The sequence below is a fragment of the Pinus tabuliformis genome, chromosome 7 (genome assembly GCF_031772625.1).
Source record: "Pinus tabuliformis cultivar Carrire ecotype Pingquan chromosome 7, CPIR1, whole genome shotgun sequence".
NCBI lineage: Eukaryota > Viridiplantae > Streptophyta > Pinopsida > Pinales > Pinaceae > Pinus > Pinus tabuliformis.
The window spans coordinates 272,693,967-272,712,095 of record NC_142293.1 but is presented as its reverse complement, the minus strand read 5'-3'; the positions used below and the strand labels follow the sequence as shown (position 1 = coordinate 272,712,095).

Sequence of the window (18,129 nt, the reverse complement as noted above, 5' to 3'; positions counted from 1 at the left end):
TATATATAATTTAACCCACAATAAAATTTCATTACTATAATAATTTTGACAAGCTAATAGCATAGTGACTATTTCACCATCTTATTTTTATGGGTATATAACACAATACAATATACCCTATTGTTAGCATCTAAATAATTTACACAGATAAGTTCCACTTCTACGTATGACTGGGACTTAATTCTGTGAAAATAGAGGAAAGAGAAAGGGAAGCTTATTCTGCAACTAATGTCATCACAAGGTAAGGATTATATTGAAATGAATAAAAATCCGAATAAAAAAAATAAAACTGATGGTAAGAATTTGGAAAAAATAGAGTATTTTAATTTTTCCCTTGTTAGAAAAAATATTAAGATTAATATGAACATTCATTGACTTATTGCATGTTTGAATGACCAATCAAATCTTGCGCCTTACCCTCGATGTGTATCTCAAGGAAGAAAAGGATTATGGGATGGATAGGTACGCCTTTGCTCTCGATAAGCCCTGTCACAAATGACATTTAAAACACAAAGTCAGTAAGCAAACATCACTTAGTAAAATGTTTCCTACATTGATAATAAGTACATATTATCATGGACAAATTTTTAATTTCCAAACAATGCACGGCCATATTTTACCATGATTTGAAAACTTACCTTGTAGCATTGAACCCACCAAGCCCGGCTGTTCCAAGTATTAATATTGCAAAAGGAATCTTAAGGAGTGTAGGGTTGCCATGCATGCCTTTTCTAGGCACACCTGTCCTTACAACATGCACATAGCAAGCTATATACATGCATGTTTTACAAAAATCATACAAGGATTAAAAAAAAAAAGGAAAAGTTTAACGCATTAAAGTGAATATTGATTAAAAGAAATAATAGATGGAAAAAGATAAATGGAAAGGAAAAGCATTTTACATGAAGTTGGTTCTCCACATATTGTACCTACAGAGTGAAATAATAATGGATTAGAACGTTGGCATTATCTATGGAAAGATAACAAGACAATGCACTGAACGACTTAATATAATGATTTGAATTTGAATTTGAATTTGGGCACTTTTTTTCTCATGTCAAATAGTCGCCCTTTCTTTGGTTAATATATATCCTCCTTTATGATTTGAAGAATAAGTCAATAATGTATTTTGTTTTACAATTTGAAGCATAAACGATTATTCTGGATATTCAAACACAGGTCAAAATCTGATTCGCTAAAGATTGGGAGAAAGCTTGACTTTATGCTAAGAGGCATTGTCAAGTATAAGGCATTAATTACCATGACACGTTTTCTCCACTTATGAAATGAACATCCTTTCAGATTTCACTAGCCATAACAATCGTAATGTCTAGAAAAAGTATGGTATCAAAGTTTGTTCTTCTTAATGGAGAGCTATAGTAGGAGATACATATCAATGTGAAGGATTTGTTGCTACTAGGACCAAAATGTTGCTTTGTAAATTGAAGAACAACTAAAACATTCCTCTCCCATCTACTAGATAAAGAGAAAATTAGCAAACATATTAGTCAAATGTAGTATCTTAAAACATACATAACAATTTTCAATGGAGATGTATAAGACAAGAAGCACTCTAGTTATTGATGGATATGCATCCTCAAATCCAAAAAGAGAAGGAAAGCATGTATTATATCTCATAACAACGTTTTGTAATGAATCTAACATATGAAATGGTATGTACCAGGTACCCAACCAAACATTATGAGTGTTCACTCAATTAATTCCTCCCAAACCCTAACCTCTGTAACCGCCTCCTACCATATTTACCCACTTTCACCAGTTTTCCCGAGGTAAACATGAGTTGAGGGTCACTATGATAAGACTCAACCTCCTATATGAACTTAAGGAAATGGAGTCAACAACTTAAGACCCCACCGACTTCCCTCAAGTGTTACAGGACCTCTGGGAGCTACCCAACCCCTCCAGGTGTCCAACCCCTGAGCTAACTCTCTTTTTCACTGACCTAGGCTCTCAGTCACTCCCTTGTCAAGGCCTCCAAGCGAATGTAACCCTCCAGTCGCTCCCTTGTCAAGGCCTCCAAGCGAATGTAACCCTCCAGTCGCTCCCATAGGCCTACTTCCTAGTGACTATGGACCTTTCCAGTTAGTTTTGTGCCAGCGACCTTGAAATTTGAACCACTTTTTCAGGGCTAAGACTCAGGCCTCTACCCATAACTCAATGAAACTTCTAGAAATGATGAATAACATAGAAACAAAGCTTCTAAACCAAGGACTTGACCTGACCCCTCCCAACCAGGACAGGCATTATGTCAAACACATGGTAAACATGCAACCTATAGGTCATGAATGTATATCTTAACATAGGGATCTGAAACTTATCTAAGGTTTAACAAGAAGGACCAATTCCTTCTCAAAATAGTTGTCATAACACCAATTATTTCATGCATTCATTAACTAGACATTCATTAATTAAAATGTGATAAGAGTCATACTTAAATCTGTCATATAACCATGTCTTAACCAGCATATAACCAGGTAGATAACACTGATAAAACAAGCATTAAAGCAACATAATACAAGTACAATTACTCATCAAGGACAAGAGAAACTTAGCTCTTATTAACCATATGCAAAAGCCAACCAACCCAGGGACTTCCACTTACAACCCGACCATAGATTGGACTGACCCAAATCTTTCTTTCAGCCAATACCCCCGTGCCATATTCCAAGCATGAATGTGGGATCTCATGGTATAAACCAATCCATAAGCAACCAAGGGAATCCAGAGGTTAAACCACCTCCACCCTCACAATACCGCGATCTCACCTACACTGGTCTCGAGATCACAAAACCAAACCGAGCTTGGATGCCTCAAAATTCCTTCACCATACCTTGAGGAATTTTCCTATCTCCACCCACCTGTTGAGGGCTTCCCAGAGAAAACCATCTCTACCCCCAACACTTGGGATTTTCCTGAGACCACCTCACCTGAATCCAAAACCTTTCGGCAATCCAAAGCTCAACCAAGAATGAATCCCATCACACCATGGCTATCTGAAAAAGGCAAAGCGAGGCTAAAACCACTGTCGAAACCTGGGAAAAGCGATGTTAATGACAGCAAAGAAACCAAATACACACATGCATATACGATGCATGTCAAAACCGGCTAGGAAATCATACATGCAACTTGTTACTTACAAGTATTCCCGCTTAAGTTGTGTGATCGAACCTTTCCTTGCTTGATCCTTGTTTCTTTTTGCTTTCCTTGTCCTCCCTTTGCTTGCTTGCTTTCCTTCTCCTCTTGGTGCTCTTTGTTGATTTCTGGTAGCATCGGATGTGCTCGAAGCCTCAAAATTTTCAGGGAGGCTTGGACACATGTATTCCATAATACCCAAAAATCGTTTTAGGAAATTCCACCCGGAGACAGCTTTATTAAAATAATTAATTATTTTTAATGGGTGCCTAAATCTAAACTCGGAAAATTAAAATAATTAAAGGGCGTTAATCAAACTGTGGGTGAAACTTCTAGAAGAAGATGAGGATCAAACCAAAATGATTTGAGCCATTGATTAGGATCTAATCTGGGCCATTAGTTCTCAACTGAAGGATTATATGAGGAGGCTTGATGGGCATTTGGAAGACACATTAGAGAGAGATCAAGAGATCGAATTTCTTAGAGAGCACAGCATAGTAGTTGCTAGAGAATCGATTGAGGAGATTTCTTGCAGTGAGGGGCAGCGATTGTTCCGATTGGAGAATTTCCTGATCCAGGAATACATCGCAGAGGAGGCAAAGAGAGATCTGGAAGAGGTAGCGCAGAGGCTACGTTGGGCAACGTAGGCTGACGCAGAAGCAACGCAGAGCCTGAGAGGAGATTTGTATTTTGCTAAAGAGGTTGAGTTTTGAAGCTAGAAGTCGGGGTGTGAGACCAGGAGGAAATAAATCGAAGTCTCGAAGGAAAATTGATCAGCAGAAGGAGTGACGCAGTCCCTAGAAGCTATGACATAGGGCCTACGCAATGATTGCACAGAGGCTGCGCAGAGGCAGCAAGGGACTAACCATTCTGTCGTTGGATCAGTCAGGATCACCAATGATAGTGTGAGATATATCTCACTCATCTCTCTGTCCATCATATTCTCTGTATTGGGTAGCCAACAAGGCATCGAAAGATTGTATTCAAAAAACTATTGCTTAATAATACAAAACCTCAGCTACTGCACTGCTTTTCCCACACTGGGTTTTTTTTGGGACATTTGTCCAAAAATAATGGTGTCATGTGTTGTATTTCTTTCTTGCTCAGTTTCTTGTTTCCGCATTTAATTTAATTGGTGAAGGCTGCAGTGTATTAGTTTCGGTGTTTGTAGTAAGAAACAATAAATAATTTGTTCAGTAATGAACAAATAGAAGGAACTTAATTAGTTGCTACAGTAGAAATTTGGGCTTCCAAATTTTCACATGGTATCAGAGCTGCAGGTGAAACAAGAGAGCAGAATCGGAAGAGCTCAGTGTTGTCGAAGTGTTGCATAGGTAGCAAAACGAATCCCCAGAAGGATTGTGTAGTCTAGGCCATGAGGGCAAAATTTTCAAGGAAGGTCTCTCTCTGAGTGATTCGACAAAGAGGTAACGCTTCCAGATCGAAGTTTGCCATTGTTAGAGGGAGCAGCGTAGAAGATTCAGGGAAGAAGAGGTTTCTGGTGAGACGCAGTTTTCTGCAGCAGTTGTTGGGGCACAAAAACGTCAGAAGGAAGAAGAGAGACACTATTTAGGGAATTCTTCTCCAGAGGACTTCAAGCCAAGAAGTCTGAATTCTCATTTGCTGAGCCGCAGCAGGGAGCAGCAGATCTACTAACTCCAGCAGGGAGTACGTAGGCCATCCCAGTAGAAGCGCAGGGGAGAGAGGAGGCAATTCGACATTTTGTTGGCAAAGATGGCTACTAATGGGTTACGAGATCAGGATCAGTTGGAGGGTGCATCCAACTATGTGATCTGGAAGGCAAGGATCTCATGCCTTCTAGATGAGCACGATCTCAAAACCTATGTCGACAGTGTGGTAGTTGTAACCTCGGATCCAAATCCGCTCAAGAAGTACAAGGTTGAAATGGCAAAGGCCAAACAATTGATCCTCGACAGAGTGAGAGATCACGTAGTATGTCATATCACCGACAAAGATATTGCCCGGCAGATGTGGGAAGCATTGGCCACGCTATACGAAGGATCTTCGGAGCAGCGGAAGATGTACTTGGAGCAGGAGATGAGCTCCACACAGATGCAGAACGAGGAACGCATTGATTCGTTCCTAACGAAGCTTCAAGAGATCCGAGACTCATTGGCAATGGTGGGATCATCACCTCAGCCTATTGAGATGGTGAGGTTAGCCCTGAATTCAGTCTCAGGAGAGTGGCAAGTGTTTATCTAGAGTATCCTGGGCAGAGAAAGATTGTCAGATTGGCAAGGAATGTGGGCTGCTCTTCAGCAGGAAGAGATGAGGAGAAGCTTAGTCAAGTGAAAACTTGATAGTAGCAGCAACAGCAGTGGGACGAAGCCAAAGGAGGAGGAAGAGAATGCAACCCTTTCATCTAAGAGGCAACAGGAGCAGCGGAAGAAAAAGAAAGATGTTTTGAAGATCAAGTCCTTCTGGTGTGGTGAACTTGGTCACTACACTACAAAGTGTCCTCTCCAGAAGAAGGACAAGGATGAGAAGCATGATATGAACGCTACATCCACAAAGATTGAGAAGGAGGAGTTTTCCATGGTTGCCCAGATACCTCCAAGGGAGAGGTGGGGTGATCTAAAACTATAGTTCAAAAGAACTGCATATGATCAGGATCCTTGAGGAGTCCACCTCTTGGATCAATACCTTGCTACGAGAGCCCAGATAAGAAGTAGCATGATGGACTAGTGTCAGTTGGTGTAGATGAGTGTCGAAGTGACAGTTGCAGTGGCTAGGAGCACCAGAGACTAAGCAGTGCAGAGTAGAGTTGGCGACAGTGCAATTGGCACAGTGTAGAGTCAGCAGCAATGTAGAGGCTTCAAAGGGTTAGCAAAGAGACTAGCAGAAGGTAAAACTCCAGCAACAGATGCATCATTTTGAACACCTATTCAGTAATTTTGGACGCTTTTCCATTGCTGATGCAATAGCAGCAGTAGTTGGAGAATGTTGCAGTGCAGATGCAGTGTTCGCAGCGACAGTGCCAGCAGCAGCACAAATGCAGAGCTTATGAGGGTTGCATTACAGATGTAGTGTTGGCAGTGGCAGTGTCAGCGACAATACAAATGCAGCATTTGCGCAGTAGTTGGTGGGCAGCGATGTCAGACATCAGCAGCGCAGAGGGAGATGTTACAGAGAAGGGTGATGCTTCAGCAGGTTGCATTACTAGAGCACATTCCTCGCTAAGAGGGAGTGTTGATTTATGGTAGCATCGGATGTGATTTAAGCCTCAAAATTTACAGGGAGGCTTAGACATATGTATTCCACAATACCCAGAAATTGTTTTCGAAAATTCCACTCAGAGACAATTTTATTAAAATAATTAATTATTTTTAGTGGGTGCTTAAGTCTAAACTTAGGAAATTAAAATAATTAAAGGCATTAATCAAACTGTGGTTGAAACTTCTAGAAGAAGACAAGGATCAAGCCAAACTGATCTGAGCCATTGATTAGAATCTAATCTGGGTCGTTGGTTCTCAACTGAAGGATTATAAGAGGAGGCTTGATGGGCATTTGGAAGACACATCAGAGAGAGATCAAGAAATCGAATTTCTCAGAGAGGGTAGCACAGCAGTTGCTAGAGAATCGATTGAGGAGATTTCTTGCAGTGAGGGGCAGGGATAGTTCTGGTTGGAGAATTTCCTGATCCGGGAATACATTGCAGAGGAGGCGAAGAGAGATCTGGAAGAGGCAGTGCAGAGGCTATGTTGGGCAACGTAGGTTGACGCTGAGGCAGCGCAAAGCCTGAGAGGGGATCTGTATTTTGCTGGAGAGGTCGAGTTCTCAAGCCGAAAGACGGGTGTGAGACCGGAAGGGCAGAAATCGAAGTCTCAAAGGAAAATCGATTAGTAGGAGTGACGCAGTCCCCAAAAGTTGTGACGTAGGGCCTACGTAGTGATTGCACAGAGGCAGAAAGGGACTGGCCATTTTGTGGCTGGATCAGTGAGGATCACCAATGATAGTGTGAGGTATATCTCACTCATCTCTCTGTCAGTCATATTCTTTGTATTAGATAGCCAGCAAGACATCCAAAGATTGTATTCAGAAAATTATTGCTTAATAATACAAACCCTCAGTTGCTGCATTGGGTTTTTCCAGGGAGATTTGTCCAAAAGTAACGGTGTCGTGTTGTATTTCTTTCTTACTCAGTTTCTTGCTTCCGCATTTAATTTAATTGGTGAAGGCTGTAGTGTATTAATTTTGGTATTTGTTGTAGGAAGCAGTAAATAATTTGTTCAGTAATTAACAAATAGAAGGAACTTAATCAGTTGCTGCTGTAGAAATTTGGGCTTCGAAATTTTCACTCTTCTCCTCTCTGAGACTAATTCCAAAATAAAACTGACAAAAGGCCACAAACTGATGCTGTGATATCTTTTTATTATTGACGCCTCTAATTTCTTCGTTTTTCCTCTATTTTCCTTCAATATCCTCCTCACATGCTACCTGTGACCTTCCACCTCCCTTTTCTCCTATTTTCCTTTATTTTCATAAACAAAATGCCAAAACTGCCTCTTTGACTTTTCAAAGTCTTTGTCATTGCCTTTTCCAATTCCCCTTAGCCATAATACACAAGTGATGCCCACTAGGATATTTTGCCCAACATTCAGCTTGGAATAAGTGTCCCGTGACATTGGTCTTATTTTGCCTTAGTTAACTTTATTACATGAAATTTTAAGGGGGTTGTTACAAACCCCTCCCCCTTAAGGGAACACTGTCCTCGATGTTCTATGACACCTACAACCAGCAAAATCGTTGAAAACCAAAAGCATATTACCTATGGAGCTTTATAACTTAGCTCGTTGAAGTATTTACAATGAAAATTCTGCTCAAAAACAAGACCATCATGACAATCATGACAACAAGACAACCATACCACTTATTGGAGCTTTATAACACAGCTCATTGTGGTATTTACAATAGAAACCATACATAAATATGTACAAATACCAAAAACTCATTTCTCTGCACCGGCGAACAATGAAGGATACATAGCCTGCATCTGATTAGCTACTCCCATGTAGCTTCATCGGGCCCAAAGTGATTCCATTACACTTTAACTTGCTTGATTGCTCAGTTCCGGAGCATGAGTTGTTTCCGCTGCAATATGCACTGAGGTTCTGGCTGGAATTCTCCTTTTGGTTCCACCTGCAATACAGACCAATCAATAACATGATCAACATCCTTTACATATCTCTTAAGCAATGAAACATGGAAAACATCATGGACTTTCACTGTCAGAGGCAATGCAAGTCTGTAGGCCACTGGTCCAATCCTCTCAAGGATCTCGAAAGGCCCGCAATACCGTGGTGCCAACTTGGCACATGATCCAATCCTTAAGGATCTCTTCTTGGGCTTGATGCGCAAATACACATGCTCCCCAACCTGAAACTCCTTAAATGCCCTGTGCTGGTCTGCATAACTCTTTTGTCGGTCTTGTGCTGCCTTTAGATTCTTCTTTATAACTTGCATTTCCTGTTCCATTTCTGCCAACATATCTGGTCCAATAAGTACCCTGTTCACTGGATCACTCCAGCTGATGGGAGTATTACAACTCTGCCCATACAGTGCCTCAAACGGACTCATCCTCAGTGACTCTTGATAACCATTGTTGTAAGCAAACTCAACCAATGGAAGGTACTCCTCCCATCTCCTCTGCTGGTGCATGACATACATCCTCAACATATCCTCCAGAATCATGTTGACCCTCTCTGTCTGTCCATCTGTCTGTGGATGATAAGTTGTACTGAAGGCCAACTCCAACCCCCAACCTGCAAATAGTGCCTTCCAAAACTCGGATGTGAACTTAGCATCCCTGTCAGACACAATCTTCTTTAAAACACCATGCAACCTCATTATCTCCCTGATGAAGACCTGTGCCACCTCATTAGCTGAATAAGTAGTCTTCAATGGAATGAAGTGAGCTACCTTGCTCAACCTATCGATCACAACCATGATAGAATCATGTTGCCTCGATGTCCTCGAAAGACCTGTAATGAAATCCATGGAAATGACCTCCCATTTCCATTCTAGAATCGAAATAGGCTAAAGCAATCCACCTGGATGCTTACACTTTGCTTTCACCTGCTGATAGTCCAAACATCTAGCCACAAACTATGCGACTTCCTTCTTCAAATTCGGCCAATAGTAGAACTTCTTCACTGTTGTCAATGTCTTCTGATATCCTGGGTGACCCGAATATGGCTTGACATGAAACTCCCTCAAGATAAGCTTCTTGAGGCCACTATCATCTAGCACATAGATCATGTCTCTATATCTCACCAAACCATCTTTCGTGATATGATAGTCCATATCCTGATCACCTGCACCCTGTTGTAACTTGTGCCTAAGCTCCTTGTACCTGTCATCCTTTTGTCCTGCCTGTAAGATCTAATCCTGTGAATTTGTCCCATAAGAACTCATAGTCGCTATATGATTCACCTGCACTCTTCTGCTATGAGCATCTGCAACCCTATTCTCTTTACCCTTACTATACTTGATCTCGAAATCAAACTCACTGATCGTGGCCAACCATCTAGCTTGTCTGACATTCAAATTCGGTTGGCTAAACATATATCTCAATCCATCGTGATCGCTCATCAATACAAACCTCCTACCAAGAAGATAATGCCTCCACACCTTCAAGGCATGAATAATAGCTGCCAACTCAAGATCATGAGTCACATAGTTCTACTCGTGCTCATTCAGTTTCATGGACTCGTAACACACCGCCTGTCCCTCCTGCATCAAGACTCCACTGAGTCCTCTCTTGCAGGCATATGTACACACTACGAACTCTTTATCCCGATCTGCAATCTTAAAAACTGGAGCATTTGTCAACAACTGCTTCAACTGCTCAAAATTGGCTACACATTCCTCTGTCCATTCAAATTTCTTACCTTTCCTCTGCAATAATGTGATAGGATAAGCAATCCGTGAGAAGTTCCGGATGAACCTCCTGTAGTAACCTGCTAACCCCATAAATGATCTGACCTCATCCACATTCTTAGGAGTGACCCACTCCATGATAGCCCTTATCTTTTCTGGATCTGTTATTATGCCTTCCTTGGAAACAGCATGTCGCAAGTAATGTACCTTTTTTCTTAAAGAAGTTGCACTCGCTAAGCTTGGCATACAACTAATGCTCTCTTAGCAATCTCAACATTGTTGCTAAGTATTTTACATGCTCTTCTTCATTCTTCGAATATATCAATATATCATCAATGAACAAAATCACGAACTTGTCCAAATAAGGACGCAATACATTCTTCATCAAGCACATAAAAGTGGTTGGGGCATTAGTCAAACCAAAAGGAACCACAACAAACTCATAATGCCCATACCTGATCCTGAAAGCAATCTTGTAGATCTCCTCTTCTTTGATGGTTACCTAATGATATCCTGATCTCAAATCAATCTTCGAGGACACTACTTCTCCCTTCAACTAATCAAACAAGTCATCGATCCTCAGCAATGGGTACCTGTTCTTAATCATCACCTTGTTTAGCTACCTGTAATCAATGCACAACCTAAGAGTACCATCATTTTTCTTTACGAACAATACTGGTGCACCCCAAGGCAATACACTTGGTCTAATATATTCCTTATCAAGCATTTCCTTCAACTGCAACTTCAACTCTACTAACTCTGGTGTGCTCATCCAGTAAGGTGCCTTTGATGTTGGTGTTGCCCCTAGTACCAACTCAATAGAAAAGTCCACTTCCCTGTGAGAAGGCAACTCCCGAATCTATGCTAGAAACACATCCTGAAATTGCTCCAATACAAGGTACCTCTTGAAGATTTTTGCATCCTCAACATCCTTACCCTTATCACTAGAAATATGAACTACAAGCGTTACACACCCCTTCCTGCAACTGCGCTTAGCCTGCATATATGTAATCATTCTAACTGATGTAGGTTTCTTCTTTCCCTGCAAGATTCTCTTTTCCCCATTATCATCTAGGCACCCAATGGCCTTGTCATAACAATCTACTTTGGTCCTGTGAAGATACATCCAAATCTATACCCAAAAACATACTATATGATCCCAATGGCAGTGCATTCAGATGTGTTGTTGTAGGCATACCATTCAAGTCAAATGCACAAGCTCTTACCCAGTGATGAACTCTCTTCTTAGTACCTATAGCTAACTACACCAACCAAGACTCTGCATGCACTTCTTTCTCAAGCCACACTTATCCACGAGGTCAAGATTAACATAAACATAATTAGAACTAGGATCGATCAAAATAGAAACAACTCGACCACAGAGCTTACCTTCCATCTCAATAATGGATGTCTGATGATTTCCCTGCTTGTTGTCTATAGCTGAATAAATCTGAGGAATGTTATGACCAACATCCCGAACTGTTTGTTCCTCTTGAGCATTATAGATCTGAGGCATGCCACCATGGTACAATGGGCAATCCTTCTTGTGGTGATCTTTGCCACATATCCAACACTGCAACGGTCCCCTACCATCACCTTTGTTATGTTGCTCTCCAGGTTGTGACCCATGTCCCTTCTTAACTGCAATGAACTTTTTGTAAGGAGCAACATTTTCTTTCTCACCTGCATTCTGGGGTCTTCCTCGCTTCGGTGGCTATTTCCCTTTTAACTTTCTCATTTCCCTTCAAATCACGCTTAGGTTCAGCGTTGTGCTTTGACTGCTCATAAGAGTGCTTCAATTTTCGGATGGTCTCCTCCACCGATCTAGGCTCATCAAACTAATCTAGTCTCTATATGTTGCTAGCAACCACTAATGAATCTTTGAATCTTAGCCCTCTCATCCTTGAGGTAAGGCACATACCTCAACAACTCCAGGAACCTACTAGTATACTCATCATCTGTCATAGAACCCATCTGCAACTCATAAAACTCCTTCGCTTTGTCATCATACTACCACTCCGACATGTATTTCTTGAAGAGTCGCGAACTCATCCCAAATCAAATCTTCTTCCCAAATACCCTTGACATTCTTCACATCTTCCCACCAGATATTTGTTTTACCTTTAAGACTAAAAGTAGCTATTTTGGCTTTCATGTTCTCTGAGTAGTTATGCAATCTGAAGAATTTATTCATCCCAAGAAACCATGTCTTTGCATCTATCAACTTCTTCATCTCTCCATCAAATGTAGGAGGTTTGACTTTCTTGAACTCCTCAAGCAAGTACTCACTCCTCCTATAAGGATGATGATAGTGATGATGGTGATAATGTCTCCTGGATGAGGAACTAGAATGATAGTTATTGACGACTCTATGTCAACTACACATTTTCGCAAAGGAATTCCATGATGTTTGGGCAGTCAGATTATCCTAGATTCATCATCAGTAGTCATTAGTTTATCAGAGTTGTAAACTCATTCTGCATATTTTAATGTAAATGACGGTAGTAAGACCATATATGTATGTAACAACCTAGGTAAGCCTATTATCTTAACAACAAATTTCATCCTATGAGGTTTTTCATCTCACTTATTCATTTGTGTTTCTAAGCACAGATGGTCGGCAGAGTTTTTCCCTCTAGCCTCACCCCAAAGCTAGGGTGAAATTTATCGTCAAGATCTTAAGCGAGACCTAGTGTTTTAGACGAGTCTTTTGTAAAAGTGATTTGGGAATAATTTAAACTAATTGGCTAAATTATTTTATCACAAATCACTTGGTCTACTAGATCATATTGAGTCGCAGAATTGGGTAATATATTAAGGGGCTATAACAAACGGGTGTTCCTCTTTGAGGGTTGAAATGTAATTATCTTATGTAAAAAATATTTTGGTGCATAGTCCTTCATACTTAGACACCATGGATAAAATATTAGACAATGGAAAATTTATTAATCCCATCAAGTGTCAACTAATTAAATTTTCTGGCAAAAATAAATTAAAATCCTAAGCCAAAAATTTAGTTAATTGGAGTCAAAATTAAAGTCTTGGAAAAATTAAATTCTCCAAGTGGAAAAATCTGTGGGTATCAAAGAAATGAATTTTTAGAGGTGTCTCACCAAGGTAATATTGGAAATTTCAAGAAAAATTGGACCTTTGAGCTTTGGTGATTAAATCAAAGTCAAATTTTTGAGGAAATTAGCTCAAAGTAATTATTTTTGAGCTCATATAAAATGAGTTAAATGAGAAATTCGAAAATTCCTCAAACATCAAAAAATTTGACAATGAAGATTAAAAGATGATCAAACGTTTATCAACGATCGAGATTATTTTGACGGGGATCAAACCAACTAGCCGTTATTTTCCACTTGGAGGATTTATCTATAAATTAGAGGCCATTTGCTTCTCAAATTACAAGAAAATATTGTAAAAGAAGCTCTGAGTCAAGCTATGTTGCTGTAATTTTTTCTGGAAATAATAAGACTTTGGGGTTTCTTCATGGTGGTGTTCCTCTTCTAGTTCTTGCAGTAAAAAAAAATTGGATCATGTTCTTAATGCTCTATTGAATAATATTTTATAAGTTATTATTTCACTAGCCAATGATTGGATTAACTATCTGCACAGGTATCTTGCTTTAGTTATTGGGTTTAGAGAAGCATTCTAACTTGATTGATCTATTAGGTATATTTAGATCTTGAGGGTTATGGTGTCTATCTAAACCCTATTGATCTAATAAGTTTATCGTGTAGAGACTTCAGGTATTCAGAACTTGGGCGTGAGGGGAAGTCTCCAGTTTGACCAACCAACTCTCAAGACAAGAAAGCTGAAGAGCCCACTTTGTTAAATTTCAAAGCTTATCTAACGATTGGTTTTTTGCAGAGATCTTGACCATTGCTCACCCATTTAAATTATTTCACTCATCTATTTTTATCTATTGTGCATTTAACGAATAGATCTGCTTATAAGAGCCATAAATCATTGTGTATATTGTAAAATAAAATTTTGTAGATAATTTTATTTTCTAACCCTTGTGTGCAGCTAGGCTTTTGGGGTTTTGGGATTTATTTTAATTTTTTGTATATATTTGGGTTTTGGGCTCTTGAAATTTTATTTATGCAGGTGAACTTCAAGCTAGATTTGAATACTTTTCAAGGATTTCAAGGGTTTTAGCCCTTGGAAATTTTTTTAGAGGGTTTCTAGAGGTGGATCTAGGCCTAGGAAGGCAAGATCCACCATCTATTGCTCCTCCAAGCTCAACGATCAAGCCCAAGGAGAAAACGTCAACCTTCAAGGGGTTTTTAGTGATCATTTGCAGAGAAATTTCAAGACCTAAAATAGTTTTCTTGAATTTTGTGAGGGTTTCAAGAAATTTTAGGGCCTTTAGGCCAAACGTGGCCCTACCCGCCTTACTGTGGCCCCTTCCTCTTCTGCGTCAACCTCTAGGGCCTAATTTGGCCTAGCTGCAGGCCCTAAAGGCCTCTCCAAGTCGTCCGCTCAACCCTTTTTCCTCTATTGCAGCGTCTCTCCCTCTTCCGCTGGCATCCCTCCTCATTGCCCTTCCTTCCAAGGTTCCGCTTTCCCTTCTTTCTCCTCCATTAGCCAATAGATTCCTCATTTTCCTTTCTCCTTGTTTATCGTGGCCTCTAAGACCTTCATCCTCTCAACACAGCCCCTAATCTGCCTTACGCTGCCCTAATTTCCTTGTCGCTACCCTCATTCTCCCTTGGTTCCTCCTTATTTCACCTCAGCCCTCACTGTTGTAACCTTGAAGGCGTTACATCCTCTCAAGGAAGCCCTATTTTGACTCTTTTTCCATTGATACGTTGGTGTCATTGAGCCTTACCTTCTTATGTTTTCCTCGTGATAATCATTCGATTTTATGAGTTAATCATTGTCATTTGCAGGGAATTTGGGATAAAATTTGTGTTTCAGGTGGACCATCTTTGGGAAAATTTTATTGACAAGTTTGGCAAGTGTCTCCAAGCCCAAGGGGCTCACTAGTTTGCACCCTCAAACCCTTTGTTTCCTCACTGCTCATCTACAGCATATAAACATTTCATAACAGTGATGAAATCCTTATAAAAGTGCCCTAAAAAATAATTCATAAATTATTTAATAACCCAAGGAATTAATTACACTTCTGGATCATTCTTTGTTTGGCATAAATTTGCAAGATCTATCTCTGTTTTGAATGCTTACTAAAGTCAGATAGAAACAGTGTCATTTACTTCATTGAATCAACATAAAAATTACTCACATTGTTAAACACATTGGCAAGTCACCTAGGTAAATTAAGCATTGTTCATTCGGCAAAGATCTAATGATTTTAATGATTGTCACATTTGCATAATAAGCATAATCAAGTCTGATATCAGTGGCATAAGCATATTTTTCACTGTTTGTTCTCTATCTCAAGTGCTTTAGTCTAGGTCAAGAAGTGAAAGTTTTATGACTATTTGACACACGGCATAAGGAAAATTCATAAGTAGCTTATTATTGGCCTATTGTTCACTGTTATCTCACTTGCTGCTGTCATAAGTTTACTTGGTAATCACTGAATATCATTTTATGTTCATGCCCTAATAAGCTTGATTGCTTAAGATAAATCTAAGTTGCTCACTATTGTCATAAACGCATTTGTTTCTCCTTTGACATTGGAACATAAGTAGCCTACTGTTGTCCTAAGTTGCTCATTTATGTCATTTGGAATCTGAATATCATAAGTGGCTCTAAGTGCTTTCATTGATTCATAAGATTGTTACATTGGATAAGGAATATCTTGTTGGGCATCTTGTTTTACATCATTTGTCTTTTGAGATTTAATGGTCTTCATCATTCTAATTGGTACAAGAGCCTTGGTATAACTCTCATTCTTGTTTCATTGCTAATATATCTTATTGAAAGATAACTTTACATTGGCGCTTTAAGATCTAGGGATTTGTGAGTCTTCTTGTTTTAATTGAGCATCTCTTAAGTTGAATGGTCATTGGCATTTTCTAATTTGACTAAGGAACATTGGTTACATTGTCTAATAATCGTTGGCTAAGTGTTCTAATAGAAAGGTGCTCTAATTGTTACTATTGACTTATATTGTTGCTATCTTGAGCATATTGATAAATCGTTTATTTTGTTGGGCACATCTTGTTAATTTGGCACATTCTCTTATGGTTAAGATTGTCTTTTGAATATCATTGTCAAGTACTTGTTTCCTTAATTCAAGATTTAATCATAGCCCAAGTACTTAATCATTATGAAAATCTTAATCTAAAGCTCATTCTCCATCCTTGCATTGCATTCTAAGTTAATTTGCATCAATAACTTACCTCCAAGCATAAGCTTGGTTGATAGACCTTTATGGCCACCCTTCTCATCTAGCTTGAGGGGCTTAACAACTCTTCGTTGGTTAACACAGTGACCTTGCAGTTGCCAGAGCCACAGTCTCTGCAGCGCCAGAGGCATCGAGTGATAGGAGCCTAACAGAAAGTATCGTTAATCAAGCCCTTGCTTGCTTCCAGTTGGCCTCCTTCCCACAACCTACCTTGGAGCCTAGCTTCAAAACAATTAAGGGAAGGCCATACTTAAATTAGGCATTTAATTAAAACTAACCAATATATTTGCATCACACCTAGGTCTTAGGATTTCCATTTCATAATCAAAGCAGCAGTTGTCTATCCGGTACTTGGTCTCAATTTAATAACAAAAAAGAGTGTTGATTCCATAAGGCACTGGTCTCAAATATAAATTCAATCTAATCATTAAAATCTTGTTAAATTTAACCAAGTAGCTAGGTCACTCAACTGTGTCTCCTAGACTCGTTGGTCCCCAACTTGTCCTTCATCATTTCATTTCCATAGGGTTTACCCCCCATAGTCTACTATTGGGAGACAACTAAAACGGAGAGTTTGGGGATTAGGGTGACAGCCCCCGACCTGAGTCATTGTCGCAGTGCCTGTACAATTTGAGCAACAACAATACTCATACATACCAATCCTCCTGTCAGGTGTATCCAGTGATTGTCGCCTCTGACTGTATCCCCTTTATCCAACATGTATCCAGACTGAGACCTGCTACCATAGGCTCCATTAGTTTTCTCTTCCTACTCTTGACTGATCCTCAATTGTCCCTGTCTCTACAAATCTGACAAGCTCTGAAGAATCACTGCATTGACTTATGCCTGCTTTTCCTAAGCCCTTGCAAGTCTTTCCTGAGCCTCAACCAACCTGTCATTGTCTGCTTTGCAACTTCTAATCTTTGCCCTCAAACTCCTCAATGTATCTGCTATACCAGGAGAATACTCATCTCCTTGCTTCCCAACTGATCTGTAGGGAGAGTCACGGGAACTGTAGTCTACCATTTTGCTCGTCATCTTTGATTCTCTTCTTCCTGCAAGTAGGCCATGTCAGATAAACCAAATAGATACCAAAATCAAAACCATACCTCATTGACGTTCAAGGGAGGTTTATCTCATCTGCAAAATTAGTCCACATTAGCATGATACATATATAATCATAATCATATCAATATAACAACATCATGCATGACCATACCAATTGTATACCATGACCCCATGCATGACAACCATAACCTTGACAACATCATATTTTACCCAAAGAGAGCGCAACCCGCTCTAATACCACCCTGTAACGCCTCCTCCCACATTTACCCACTTTCACCGGTTTGCCTGGGCTAAACATGAGCTGAGGGTCACTATGATAAGACTAAACCTCCTATGTGACCTTAAGGAAATGAAGTCAACAACTTAAGACCTCACTAACTTCCCTCAGGCATTACAGGACCTCCAGGAGCTACCCAACCCCTCGAGGTGTCCAACCTCTGAGCTAACTCTCTTTTTCACTAACCTAGGCTCTCAGTCACTCCCTTGTCAAGGCCTCCAAGCGACTGTAAACCTCAAGTCGCTCCCATAAGATTTCTTACCAGTAACTATGGACTTTTCCAATCAGTTTTGTGCCAGCGACCCCGAATTCTGAGCCACGTTTTCAGGGCTAGGACTCAAGCCTCTACCCAAAACTCAATGAAACTTCCAAAAATGATGAATAACATACAAACAAAACTTCTAAACCA

At 39.9% G+C, this 18,129-nt stretch overlaps 2 protein-coding genes across 2 annotated transcripts in view; one reads left to right on the top strand and one right to left on the bottom strand.

Annotated features, from left to right (window-relative positions):
* Window positions 1-229: 229 nt before the first annotated feature.
* The window catches only part of LOC149246930 (Chaperone DnaJ-domain superfamily protein), a 210,024-nt gene continuing 192,124 nt past the window's right edge, over window positions 230-18,129 (bottom strand). Inside the window, exons 4-6 of the mRNA XM_089458061.1 lie at window positions 903-929; window positions 639-768; window positions 230-486 (exon numbers count right to left, since the gene is read on the bottom strand). Coding sequence (XP_089314187.1) covers window positions 432-486; window positions 639-768; window positions 903-929 — 212 coding nt within the window. The 3' untranslated portion in view covers window positions 230-431. The remainder of the gene's footprint in view (window positions 487-638; window positions 769-902; window positions 930-18,129) is intronic.
* LOC149246931 (uncharacterized) overlaps window positions 5,194-18,129 on the top strand; it is a 62,806-nt gene continuing 49,870 nt past the window's right edge. The window contains exon 1 of the mRNA XM_089457535.1: window positions 5,194-5,325. Within this exon, the coding sequence (XP_089313661.1) occupies window positions 5,194-5,325 (132 nt within the window). The remainder of the gene's footprint in view (window positions 5,326-18,129) is intronic.